Source organism: Bos indicus x Bos taurus, chromosome 26 (genome assembly GCF_003369695.1).
Source record: "Bos indicus x Bos taurus breed Angus x Brahman F1 hybrid chromosome 26, Bos_hybrid_MaternalHap_v2.0, whole genome shotgun sequence".
Taxonomy (NCBI): Eukaryota; Metazoa; Chordata; class Mammalia; order Artiodactyla; family Bovidae; genus Bos; species Bos indicus x Bos taurus.
The window spans coordinates 481,788-494,925 of record NC_040101.1 but is presented as its reverse complement, the minus strand read 5'-3'; the positions used below and the strand labels follow the sequence as shown (position 1 = coordinate 494,925).

The following is a 13,138-nucleotide window of genomic DNA, read 5'->3' as shown; positions in this document are numbered from 1 at the left end:
ATGTGAAGAAATAGACAAAAGAGGAAAAACATAACTATGTATCTGAATCTCAACTATTTTTTTTTTTTTTTGAGAAATGTACCACATTGAAGTGAATGAAATGGAGCCTCTGCTATTTTTCAAGAAACGTGAGACATCAGCATCCATCCAGGAAAGACGGTGGAATTCCAGCATCTTGCTCACGGGGACTCATGGCACAAAGTCAGTTCTGCGTCTCGCGTGGGGAAAGTAGCCAACAAGCTCCGTGTCTTGGCAACGTCTTGTTTAAACTGGGTTTAACTGAGTAATTTTGTTTTTAATGATCAACATTTGCTTATGATGGATCAGTGTTAGTCTACAGGTGAAGAAAGTCTCAGCTGGACCTGCCTGTGGAGCCTGTGGGATGAAGGGACCCCCTTCCTGTTATTAATACAAAGGGGTTAGGCTTAGGCAAAGAAGCAGAAAGCCTGCAGAGAATCCAGAGCACTGCAGGGTGGGATGGGGGGATGGGAGGGTGGAGTGGGAAGATGCCCCACCCACGGGTGGCAGGCTGACTCTTGAAGGGTCCCGGTTCCGGCCAGCGAGAGGCCCCGGGCCACTGGCCACTGGCCACTGGCCAGCAGGGAAGCAGCGGAACCCAACCCTGAGTGCCAGGCCTCTGCTGTCCTCGGCAGGAGCCACTCATGGACAGCCTGAAAGGAGGCACAGCAGGTCCCAGTCATTCAACCCTCAGTCAGGGCAGCAGGCGCCCAGCGTGGGGAGGGCTTGCGGGAAGGCAGGCTGGAGGCCCCCAGCACCCGGGCCTGTCCCGTGAACCAGCAGGAAGATCCGCCTGGCCACCCGGTGAGAACGCCATCTCTGTCTGGCAACGGCACAGTCAGGACCCTCACGAGCCCCCAGCCTGGGAGCACAGATGTCCCTGGGCCGGGCCCTGCAGCAGGGGTCACAACAGGGGGAAGGCTGCTTTCCGCAGCAGCACCAACGGAGACACACACGCGGCCCGCTCGGCGGTCAAGGAGGCTGCACGTCAGGGAAGGCCGTGTCGTCAGATCTTAAAAGTCCTCCCCAAGAAACAGACGCGGCCCGCTCAGCGGTCAAGGAGGCTGCACGTCAGGGAAGGCCGTGTCGTCAGATCTTAAAAGTCCTCCCCAAGAGCGGTAACTGTGTGAGGTGATAAACTTACTGTGGTGATCATTTTGCAACATTCAAATATAAAATAACCATGCTGCACGCCCGAAACTCACATGATGTTATAGGTAATGACCTCAGGTAAAACAGGTTAAACCTTGTCTTGCTAAAACTGTGTTTAGAAAAAACTTATAGCTTTAAATAAATTATAGAAGAGAAAAAAGCCGACTTCCTGGTGGCACAGTGGGAAAGAATCCGCCTGCCAGTGCAGGAGACACAGGCTTGCTCCCTGGTCTGGGAAGCTAGGCCCGGGCACCACAGCCACTGAGCCTGCGCTCTAGAGCCTGGAGCCCCAACTCTGGAAGCCCATGCACCCTAGAGCCCGTGCTCTGAAACAAGCCCATGCTCCCTCCCCACAGGGAGAACCCCTGGCACAACCACAGAGCAGCCCCCACTCACTGCAACAGAGGAAGCCCAGGCAGCAACAAGGACCCCAACAGCCAAAATAAATACGATTTTTAAAAAAGCATAGGAAAAGGTTGAAAATCGGTGAGTTACACATCCATCACAAGAATTTTGAAAAATAATAGTAATTAGAACCTTCCCCCAAGTAAATTAAATGAAATAATGAAGATTAAAAATGTTGATTAAATATACATTCTTTAATAAACTCAGTTTGATCAGCACTGCCCTGGCAAATCTAATCGAGACAAAATGAAGCAACAAACGTCGGGAATTGAGGGAGGCATTATGACAGACGCCAGAGACACTAGAAAGATAAAGAGGAGATCCACACAACATGCCAGTGAGTCTGAGACCCTAGATGAGACAGACAAAGCCCTAGGAAAGCACCGCTTAACAAGACTGACCTATGAAAATGCAGGAACAGCTTTAAGACTTGTATAACCATTAAAGAAAAAGAAATGCAAAGAAATGCAAAAAAGCAAAATGACTGTCAGAGGAGGCCTTACAAATAGCTGTGAAAAGAAGAGAAGCGAAAAGCAAAGGACAGAAGGAAAGATAAACTCATCTGAATGCAGAGTTCCAAAGAATAGTTCCCAAGTACAGATAAGAAAGCCTTCCTCAGCAATCAGTGCAAAGAAATAGAAGAAAACATAGAATGGGAAAGACTAGAGATCTCTTCAATAAAATTAGAGATACCAAGGGGACATTTCATGCCAAGATGGGCACAATAACGGACAGTAATGGTATGGACCTAATGAAGCAGAAGATACTAAGAAGCAGTGGCAAAAATACACAGAAGAACTGTACAAAAAAGATCTTAAAGACCCAGATAACCATGATGGTGTGATCACTCACCTAGAGCCAGATATCTTGGAATGCGAAGCCAAGCGGTCCTTAGGAAGCATCACTATGAACAAAGCTAGTGGAGGTGATGGAATTCCAGTTGAGCTACTTCAAATCCTGAAAGATGATGCTGTGAAAGTGCTGCACTCAATATGCCAGCAAACTTGGAAACCGCAGCAGTGGCCACAGGACTGGAAAAGGTCAGTGTTCATTCCAATCCCCCAAAAATGCAATGCCAAAGAATGCTCAAAATACCACACAATTGCACTCGTCTCACACGTTAGTAAAGAAATGCTCAAAATCGTCCAAGCCAGGCTTCAACAAAATGTGAACCGTGAACTTTCAGATGGACAAGGTGGATTTAGAAAAAGCAGAGGAACCAGAGATCAAATTGCCAACATCCGCTGGATCATTGAAAAAGCAAGAGAGTTCCAGAAAAACATATATTTCTGCTTTATTGACCATGCCAAAGCCTCTGACTGTGTGGATCACAATAAACTGTCGAAAATTCTGAAAGAGATGGGAATACCAGACCACCTGACCTGCCTCTTGAGAAATCTGTATGCAGATCAGGAAGCAACAGTTAGAACTGGACATGGAACAACAGACTGGTTCCAAATAGGAAAAGGAGTACATCAAGGCTGTATATTGTCACCCTGCTTATTTAACTTCTATGCAGAGTACATCATGAGAAACGCTGGGCTGAAGGAAGCACAAGCTGGAATGAAGATTGCTGAGAGAAATATCAATAACCTCAGATATGCAGATGACAAAAACCTATGGCAGAAAGCGAAGAAGAACTAAAGAGCCTCTTGATGAAACTGAAAGACGAGAGTGAAAAACTTGGCTTAAAGCTCAACATTCAGAAAACTGAGATCATGGCATCTGGTCCCATCACTTCATGGCAAATAGATGGGGAAACAGTGGAAACAGTGGCAGACTTTATTTTGGGGGGCAGCAAAATCACTGCAGATGGTGACTGCAGCCATGAAATTAAAAGACGCTTACTCCTTGGAAGAAAATTATGACCAAACTAGACAGCATATTCAAAAGCAGAGACGCTTTGCCAACAAAGGTCCATCTGGTTGAGGCTATGGTTTTTCCAGTGGTCATGTGTGGATGTGAGAGTTGGACCATAAAGAAGGCTGAGTGCCAAAGAATTGATGCTTTTGGACTGTGGTGTTGGAGAAGATTCTTGAGAGTGCCTTGGACTGCAAGGAGATCCAACCAGTCCATCCTAAAGGAGATCAGTCCTGGATGTTCATTGGAAGGACTAATGTTGAAGCTGAAACTCCAATATTTTGGCCACCTGATGCGGAGAGCTGACTCATTTGGAAAGACCCTGATGCTGGGAAAGATTGAGGGCAGGAGGAGAAGGGGAGAACAGAGGATGAGTTGGTTGGATGGCATCACTGACTCAATGGACACGAGTTTGAGTAAACCCCAGGAGCTGGTGATGGACAGGGAGGCCTGGCGTGCTGCCATCCATGCGGTCGCAAAGAGTCAGACATGACTGAGCGACTAAACTGAAGTGAACTGAACCATTAAAGAATTGAATCTATCATTTAAAACTTTACCATTAAAGAAAAGCCTCAGGTCCAGATGGTCGTATGGCTTCACAGAGAATTCCACTAAACATTTAAGGAAGAAATCGTGTGAATTTTACAAAAACTTTCCAGAAAATAGAAAAAGAAGAAACACATCCCAATTGTTTCATGAGGTGAAAAATCTAACCTTGATGTAAAGGCATCATGGGAAAAACAAATTTATGGCCAGTGAAAATAAATGCAAAAATCCCCACAGAAAATATCAGCCACGGAGATGAAGGACATCTGCAAGACAGGGTGTGTCAGAGGCGGGTAGGTCTGCTCCCAGGCACAGAGCTAGTCTGACTGAGACACGAGCACAGTAACAGAATAAAGGGAGTCAAACCCCCTTTATTCACAGACGCAGAAAACACATTCGATAAAATTCAACATCCGTTTGTGATTTTAAAAGGTTTGGCAGGGACTGCCTGGTGGTCTAGTGGTTAGGAATCCACTGGTGGTCTAGTGGTTAGGAATCTGGCTTCTAATGCAGGGGACGTGGGTTCAGCCCCTGGTGAGGGAACTAAGATCCCACCTGCTGCCAACCAAGCCCCCATGCTGCAACGAGAAGCCCACCCACTGCAGTGAAGACTCAACCCAGCCGAAAAATGATTTTCTTAAAAAAAAAAAAAAATAATAAGTGTGTCTGTTAAGTCACTTCAGTCATGTCTGACTCTTTGCAACCCCATGGACTATAGCCCACCAGGCTCCTCTGTCTGTGGGATTCTCCAGCTAAGAATACTGGAGTGGGTTGCCATGCCCTCCTCCAGGGATCTCCCAGGCCCAGGGATCAAACCTGCATCTCTTTCATCTCCTGCATTGGCAGGAGGGTTCTTTACCACTAGGGCCACCTCGGAAGCCCCTTTTAAACAAACAAACAAACAAAAAAGAGCCTTTGCCAAATTAGCAATAAAAGCGAACTTCATTAACCTATAAAAATCTACAGCAAAATCATCCTTGACCGTGATGAAGCGAAGCCCAACTGCTCACCTTGGGAACTCAGCCCAGAGGACCATCTCGCTGAGTCTGCTCGACGCTGTGCTAGGTCCCACGGTCCTAGGGTGGAAAGCGTGGTGAGGATGAGAAACTGAGAAGCTGAGCTGACTCCCAGGGAGTGTGATCACCACAGGAAGCCCATGTCGGTCCCGATCAGATACTCAGTAGACTTAGCACAGTGCTGGACACAAGGCCGTGGGCAAGAGCCAATCTGACCCGTGTAGGCCAGCGCTAAACAGGAAACAAACTTTTTACAAAGATAACAGTTTACAGCGGTACCAGAATACATCGACATTCATGATAAATCGGGTAGAAGAGACGCAAGTCCTCCCACTGAAAACTACAAAACATAAATGAGAGACGAGAAGGGAGCCTGATTCTACAGGGAGGTGCCCACGTCGGGGGCTGGGACACCTGCTGCCCCTCAGGCCTGGGGGCGTGCAGACTGCAGCCAGACCCCACCAGGACGGCTCGGCCGGGAGCCACTCTCAGGGGCCAGGACGCTGAGACGCTCAGGAGGAAAAGGAGGGGTGGGGGGCAGAGTCAGAGCGTGGGGACTTCCCACGGGCGCTTCTGCCAGGCTGACCACAGACCACTGGACACAGACTCACACATGTGCATGCTCAGAGTCTTTCCCGCAGATGGAGGCTGGGCACGTGCACGGACTCAGCGTCATCGCTGACCCGGCCAGAATGCGTGCACGTTGCTCACACAGTTCAAGCAGCGTGTGTCCCCGCTGATACCCCAGACCTAGGACGGCCCAGACGTCCATCAGCGGTGGTTTCATGTACTTAACACAATTCAGTAACAATGAGCTTCCTGCTCCCAGAATAACTCTAAGGGAGAGAATCCAGACAAAAAAAGAAAATGTTCACAGTGTGATTCCACTTATATAAATTACCAAAAAAGAAAAGAAATGAGCAAAACTAAATTATGTGTTTAACAACATATGCTTAGTGGTGAAACTCTATGAAGAAAAGAGCGCGGGAGACGCCTCTGCAAGGCGGGACGGTGGCTGCGATCGGAGCTCAGGGGTGGACAGGGTGAGGGGTATCGCTGCTGTTCCTCCTGATACATCGCGGGGGGCCCCTCAGTCCATGGACATCGGGATTTACTGTTGACCGTAAGTTTTCCTGCAGCCCCTTCTCCAGCGCCCCCAGGACGTGCCCTCCACGGGCTGTGGCTCCCTCTTGCCCGGGACCTGCTCCCCCACAGCATGCTGGCAGCTTCGTCTGTGTCCCAGCAGAAGGCAGGCTCACTGCCGACACCTGGTGAGGGCAGGCGTCCACGCCAGAACCAAGGGGCTCCAAGGTGGACACCCAGCGCTCCAGCCCAGCTCTGAGCTCTGGGGCCAAGACTTCCCCTGGATGTTCACGGGGGCAGCAAAGACCCGCGGCGGGCGGGGCAGGGGACTTCTACGGTCAGAGCTAAAGGGACGGCTGATTCAGCATCAGAAGCGCACAGCTTTCGGGACGTAAGAGGGTGTTAGAGATGTGGTTTTCTGACCAGGGTCCCTGTCAGTCTGCCCACCTCTAGCAGGCGTCCTGCCGGCTCCATCCATGAGGGGACCCCAGGCTCCCGCAAGCTCCCCAGCTGTGAGAAATCGCATCTGGGGTCTTCGAATGCTCCCCATCAGGAATGTTCCAGCTTGGCTCAGCTAGACGGGGGACCTTTGTGGACACAGACCTCACCCTGTCCACCAGCACCGGCACACAGCCTCTGGGAAGGCAAGGTGCTTGGCTGCAGGGCGTGGCAGCACCCTGAGGAGGCAGGACCCTCCACGTGCCCTGAGGTGCGAGCCCCCGAGCCTGGCTGTGCTGTCTCCTGGGAAGCGTGGTGCACGCCGTGGGACTGCAAGGACATACGCCACCCGTGAGCGAAGGGAAGTGGTCGGGTCCCTGCGGGGTCCGCCACACCGGTCACGCCAACAGAGTCCACGTGCGGGGAACAGGGCTGGAAGGAGCCGGGCACAGGTCCCCACGGACAGAACCTGCAGGAGGGGCTTCCCCACTGAGGGGCGGGGGGGCGCAGACCTCTGAGGAGGGTGCCATGGGGCTGGAGTCCTGGGGCAGCTGGAATCAGGACCAGCCCTGCCCCAGGGAAGAGCAGTGGAGGGGGCCTCCTCCTGCTCGCCAGGCCCTCACCCGCCCGACGGAGGCCAGCAGCACAGAGAGAAAGCGACAGGCACGGAGTGACGGCCACCGAGCGACAGCCCAGCTCAGGCTGCCCGAGCAGAGCCGGTCGGCCGTCTAGGTCCTCGTGTGTGCGTTTCTATCTCGGGAGAAGTGTGGTCAGAATTTTGATACCATAAAATGAGTCTTACAGTCACTGAAAACAAAAATGTTTAAAAATTTTTTATCTAAGAAGTATTCAACTTATCAAAACTTACACGCATTTTGTTGCAAAGTCTTATGGAGAATCTACAGAAATTTTCAAGCATAAAAATACACCACAGCAGGATAAAATTTGGCCAAAGTTAGATGAGCGTAATGAGTTTCAGGGAAATGTCATGGCGGAGATGCCTGACTATTGAAGAAAAACATGTTTGTGTGGTTCTTTACATTTTTTTTTTTCCTAACTGATTGATAGCGGGTATCAAAACCACTTTGGTTTTTAGCTTCTTGGGTACATTTACAGGAATGACTAACAGCCTTATTGTAAAATGTCAATATTTATACCACAACAGAAATTACATTCTTTGCAATGATTTACATTTATTTTTTCAAAGCCATGGATGTCAATTTCAAATGTACCAGCGGTGTGACAGCTTTTCAAGATTCTTTCTGGGAAAACAGAAGCCAAGGCTTTGAAAACCCACCCTCAGTGCCCCCTCCCAACCCTACCCCTGCACTCAAGAGGAACCGCACTCGGAAGCCAGGAGAGACAGGCTCTGAAGAACAGGCAGGGTCCACGCATGACGAGGGCCAAGCCTCGCGTGGAGCACGGCCCCCCTGGTCACTGAGCTGGAGGGAGCCAGGGAGGCCCGAGGCTGGGCGCCCGGGGAGGGCGCTCAGTCCGGGGCCTGCTTGGAGGCTATCGGAGGGTCTTGGAGGAGATGGGCATGCAGCAGAGGGAGTCGGGGGGTCAGAGGGATGAGGAGGCAGGACCCTCCGGGTCGTGGCCTCAGCCGTGGAAGCCTCTGCAGGATTCTGGTGGCACCAAGGGCCCCCAGGAAGCGGGCTAGCTCACCAGGCGAGTCCGGAGACGCCTCGGCCAGGGCGAAGGGGCCCTTCCTGCAGCCTGCTCGTGAGGGCTCGGGCCTGTCTGGGGCTGACATTAACTCTGCGTGGGCCCAGTTCTGCCCGGAGGTCCTTGTCCCCCCTGTGCCGTCCCATCGGCTCTGGGGAGGCCGAGAGGCCCAATCTGGAAGCCCTCTTTCTCAAGAGCAACGCCACGGTCACATACCACACTGACAAGCACCCGCCACGCCAGGACACGGGCCACACCCCTCCTGGAGCAAAGCCTGCCGCGAGCATGGGTAAGTGTGCAACACAGTGAGACTCGCAGAACACCCCGCACAGCGCCTGGTCACCCCACTGAGACTCGCAGAACAGCCCGCACAGCGCCTGGTCACCCCACTGAGACTCGCAGAACAGCCCGCACAGCGCCTGGTCACCCCACTGAGACTCGCAGAACAGCCCGCACAGCGCCTGGTCACCCCACTGAGACTCGCAGAACAGCCCGCACAGCATCTGGTCACCCCACTGAGACTCGCAGAACAGCCCGCACAGCGCCTGGTCACCCCACTGAGACTCGCAGAACAGCCCGCACAGCGTCTGGTCACCCTACTGAACAACAAAGGCTGGCGACCACACGCCTCCGGGAGAAGAGGAAAGGGCAGTGCGGCCCCTGCCGGGAGCACCTGGCCCAGGGCCCCCGTCCCCGCCTGACCAAGGAGATGGGTGATGCCCACTGAGCAGCTGTACGCTGCCACAGAGCTGACTCAGCCAGCATCTACAGCCCGCGTGCTCCATATTTTACCCAAACTGGATGCCCCTTCCCAAAGCAGACAATGCCATTAGGCCCAGCAGCACCCACAGTGAGGCGGCTCCTTCAGCTAGGGGGTGATCTTTGTCCCCAGACCCTGGGCCTGGCAGCCCGGAGACCCAAGAACCAGGTGACAGAGTCGGCACACAGCCTGAGGCCCCCAGAGGGCGCGGAGGCCGGGTGGCGAGCCAGAATGTCAAGGCCCCACACTGGCTTCAGCAGCGCTTTGACCCCAGCCCTGGACAGGCAGGGGGCAGCCCCCAGCCACTGCAGCACAGGGACCCTGCAGCAAGGGCGCCCAGCTCTGCGGACACGGTCCAGGCCAGGGCGCAGCTGGAGCCCTGGAGCAGGTCTCCTCCTTCTGAGACATCAGGCAGTGCCCACCCACAGCCCAAACACACCGAGTCTGAGACCCCAGCTCTCAGCACCCAAACAGCCGGAGCCCTTTCTGCTTTAGGTGCCAGGGGTGCGCTGCACAAGGTGAGGCTGCCCGGAGCCCTGGCCATCAGCCTGAGGCCTCGCTGTCCGTGGTCTCTCCCCTGACCTGAGTGCCCCCCTGGGGTCACATCACAGGCCCCGAGGCCCCGAGCCCTGAGCCAGGATGGAATCGGTCCCCTGCATCCTGGGACTCTGCAGGGCTTACCACAAGTCCACTTCTTCACACAGCAGTGTTTACAGAGCGACTGCTGTGTGCCTGGCCAGGCTGTGAGGGTGTGGCTGGCAGCCCGGCCGCAGTGCCCACTCTCCTGTGGGAGCTCTGACCCAGTGTTCCACCTGGGGGGGAACCAGCCATGCCCACACAGGCTGGTGAGACCACCATGCCCCCTCCTGTGGAAAAGAGGGTGCTGTGCTGTCTGAATCTCTGCAGGGCAGGGGTGGGGGGGTTGGCGGATCTTCACTCCCCAGGGAGAGGAGAGCCCTGGATCTTTGCTGGGCTGGGGTCGGGGTGTCCTGCTCTTTGCCCAGCCACAGGTCCCAGCTTGGGGCAAGGCTGGCCCTGGTGCGGAGGAAACTGGCCAACAGAGCCTAAGGGGCGGTGAAGGGTCAGCCCTGAAGCCGCCAAATTGAAGGAGCGGTTGTCTGGTCCGGTTTCCTTTCCACAGTCGGCTGGCAAGGTTGGGATGGAGCGCTAAGTGCTGGTCCTACGTGTCACCCGCGGACTAACTGAAGAAGCCGGAGGGCCAGAGCGCAGCTGCTCACACGGGTCCCCTCCCGGTCTCCCCCCGACCCGCGCTCCAGCCGTCCCCCCGGCGCCCCTCTCCCCGGGCTCCCCCCACCCACCCCGGGAGCCTCTGCAGCCGCCAACCCACCCCCCGCGGGGACTGCGGCAGCCCCGCCCTCGGCCGGTGGGGGCGGGAGAGGGGTACCGGCGGAAGGTGGGATACCCGCTTGGCAGCCTCCTTGGGGTGGACCACGGCCCCCGCTCCGTGTGCCCAGACCCCGCAGGAGCCTGCGACGCACCGCGCAGGAACACCCGCCCCGCCCCGGAACGGCGCCCGCCGCGCACAGACCTCCAGCGCCCCCAGCCCAGCCCCCGGAAACGGCCAACATCCCCGAGGGACAAAATCCCCAGAAGGCCCCTAGAGGCTCAGGCGCCCCCAGCTGCCCGCCAAAGTGAGTGCGGCCCTCCGAGTGCCCTAGTCCGGCGCCCAGGTGTCCCCACCCCCTGCCCTGCTCGGGAGACACTGCGGCAGCGCGCGGGCGGGGCGCCGGGGGCGGCGGGGCGGGGGCGCGGGGGAAACGCGGGGCGGGGGGGGGGGCGCGGGTGCGTTGCCATGGCGGCCCCGCGCGCGTAGCCGGCCCCGGAGCGCGGAGCCAGCCCCGGAGCGCGGAGCCGGCCGGGAGCGCGGAGGCGGCCCGGAGCGCAGGGCCAGTCCGGGAGCGCGGAGCCGGCCCCGGAGCGCAGGGCCAGCCCGGGAGCGCAGGGCCAGCCCCGGGGCGCACAACCAGTCCCCGAGCAGAACCAGCCCGGCGCGCGGAACCGGCCCGGCGCGCGGAGCCAGCCCCGAAGCAGAGCCGGCGGCAGGGGAGCCGGGGCCGCGGGCGGCGAGGCCAGGCTGGTAGGGGCGCCGGCCGCGCGGACCTCGGTCGGCGAGGACGCGGCGGCTCTGGCGGCGGCGCGCCCAAGGATGCAGACCATGGACCGGGCCGCGGCGGCTTTTTATGAGGAGGACGGCAAGGACCTGGACTTCTATGACTTCGAGCCGCTCCCCACTCTGCCAGAAGACGAGGTGAGCCCCCACCTCACGGTGGGACCCCCACCACCCCCACCGAGGGGTTCGCAGAGAGACCCCCAGGTCCCCGGCCCCCGCGGGCCAGGTCCCGGACGCAGGGGACCCCGCAGCTGTTCTCACCGCCCCCTCCCCGCAGGACAGCAGCTGTGGGCCGTCGGTGCGGATGTCGGCGCCCTGCAGGGGGGCGCTGGGGGCCTCGGGGCAGAGAGCCCAGTCAGGCCTGTTCCCGAGCTGGTGGTGTGGGGGCTGGGGGCCGTGACTGACGACCGACTCGGGGCCTTCAGTCAGGAGCCCCAAGTCCTGAGCCCCCAGCTGGGGTCCCCGGGCCGGAGGCTTTGTCTTGTGGGGCTTCTGGCCACTAACCCGGCCAAGCACCTCTAGAGACGGTTTGCCTGCAGCCCCGTCAGAGAAGCTGCCCCTGGGCCTGGGTTCGTCAGGTAGCTCTGTAGGTCGGGGTCGAATGGAGACCCTGTGGCCCTTGAACAGGCCAGTCCCAGCCACAGGCGAGGTGGCTGCTGGATGGCTCAGCTGTTCCCCGGGCTTTGAGGTCTTTGCAGAGCCCCTGTCCCAGCACACGCCCGTCTGTGGGGTCTACAGACAGACCCACCTGACCTCCTGAACTGGAGGGTCACAGAAACCATCTCTGCAGGCCCTGGGGCCCTTGCCCCCAGCTGGCCCCTGCCCACATCCTTAGCTGAGCTGGTACTAAGGACAGAGAGGCTCATGCCCTAGAAACAGTCCTTCAGAGTCTGTCGAGGGGGCAGTGCCCGGGGAGGGGTGCTGCCTCCCCACACCATCCCCACCCGCCGTGGCCTGGATTTGGTGAGAGAGAGGGCCGCAGAGGGAACCGCAAGGGAATAAATAATTCTGTGGGTATCTCCACGGCTTTATGCGGAGTGAAGGGTGCTCCCAGCACACAGCCTGCAGATGCTCCCAGAGGGCAGGTTCCTAAAGCATCTGCTGGAAACCTCACGTCCCCCGAACCACCCTCCAAGGCAGACGCAGAACGTGGTTCTCCACACGGCCTCTCTGCACCGAATGCCCCACACCTCCAGGGTCTCCTCTGTGCCCAAGACACCGAGCTGTGACGGGTGCCCAGTAAACAGGGCAGGCAGAGCGGGGTTTAGACCGAAAGCCTCCACCCCGAGCCCGCCGTCTGTCCCACTGCGGAGCCCTGATGCGTTCTGGTAGCAGTCGCAGCGCCCTGGGGATGGAGTAGCCCCCGCTGAGCCCAGTGCGTGGGTCCGGGGCCCCCGCAGTCTGTGGCCGTGACCTTCAGGTGTCGTGGGAGGCTGCGGTGGTGGTCTGTCCAGCAAGGAAGTCTGGACAACTGGCCCCTCTCGCCGCAGCCTCTCCTGATGCGAGGCACTGCCCTGGGTGTGTTCTGAACCCGGAGGTCTGTCCCTGGGGCTCCCGCCGAGGTCCTGTCCCTGCTCTAGATTCTGATGCCTGCACACAGTGGGTGTGGTCAGTGGTAAAGGCTTTAAGTCCCCGCCGGGGACATGGGACTGCCCACGACAGCACTTTGCCGTCAGGTTGATTCCCCAAGGCTGTCCTGTGAGAGAGGACGGAGGGCCGGGCTGCAGGAGCCCCAGGGGGAACCGCGGGCGGGGACCGTACACTGCGCTGGAGATGCGGGTGTTCGCTGCTTACACAGCTCACTGTATCAGCTGAGTCCCATGAGCCGGAGACTCCAGCAGGAGCCTCTGGACGGTCCTTCCTCCACTGTGACCGCGGACAAAATTCAAATTGCTGGTGAACATGTGAGAAAACGTTTAATTTCATCACACTCAGGGAGCACAAGATACAGCGCCGTGACTACCTTCCCGCCAGCGCCAGGTCGGCGCGAACCAGGCCGCCCTCTGCGGGGTGGGGTGTGTGGAGCAGACTGACCTCTTTGGAAAACCGTTAGGGGTCCGG

General features: G+C 57.1%; 1 protein-coding gene across 9 annotated transcripts in view; it reads left to right on the top strand.

Moving 5' to 3' along the window:
- Positions 1–10,829: 10,829 nt before the first annotated feature.
- KNDC1 (kinase non-catalytic C-lobe domain containing 1) overlaps positions 10,830–13,138 on the top strand; it is a 54,646-nt gene continuing 52,337 nt past the window's right edge. For 3 of the 9 annotated variants that reach the window (XM_027528892.1, XM_027528893.1, XM_027528894.1), the window contains exon 1: positions 10,834–11,215. In XM_027528892.1, the coding sequence (XP_027384693.1) occupies positions 11,114–11,215 (102 nt within the window). In that variant the 5' untranslated portion in view covers positions 10,834–11,113. Of the gene's footprint in view, positions 11,216–13,138 lie in introns of all 9 variants that reach the window. The other 6 variants (XM_027528895.1, XM_027528896.1, XR_003508856.1 and 3 more) reach the window with 3 other exon arrangements.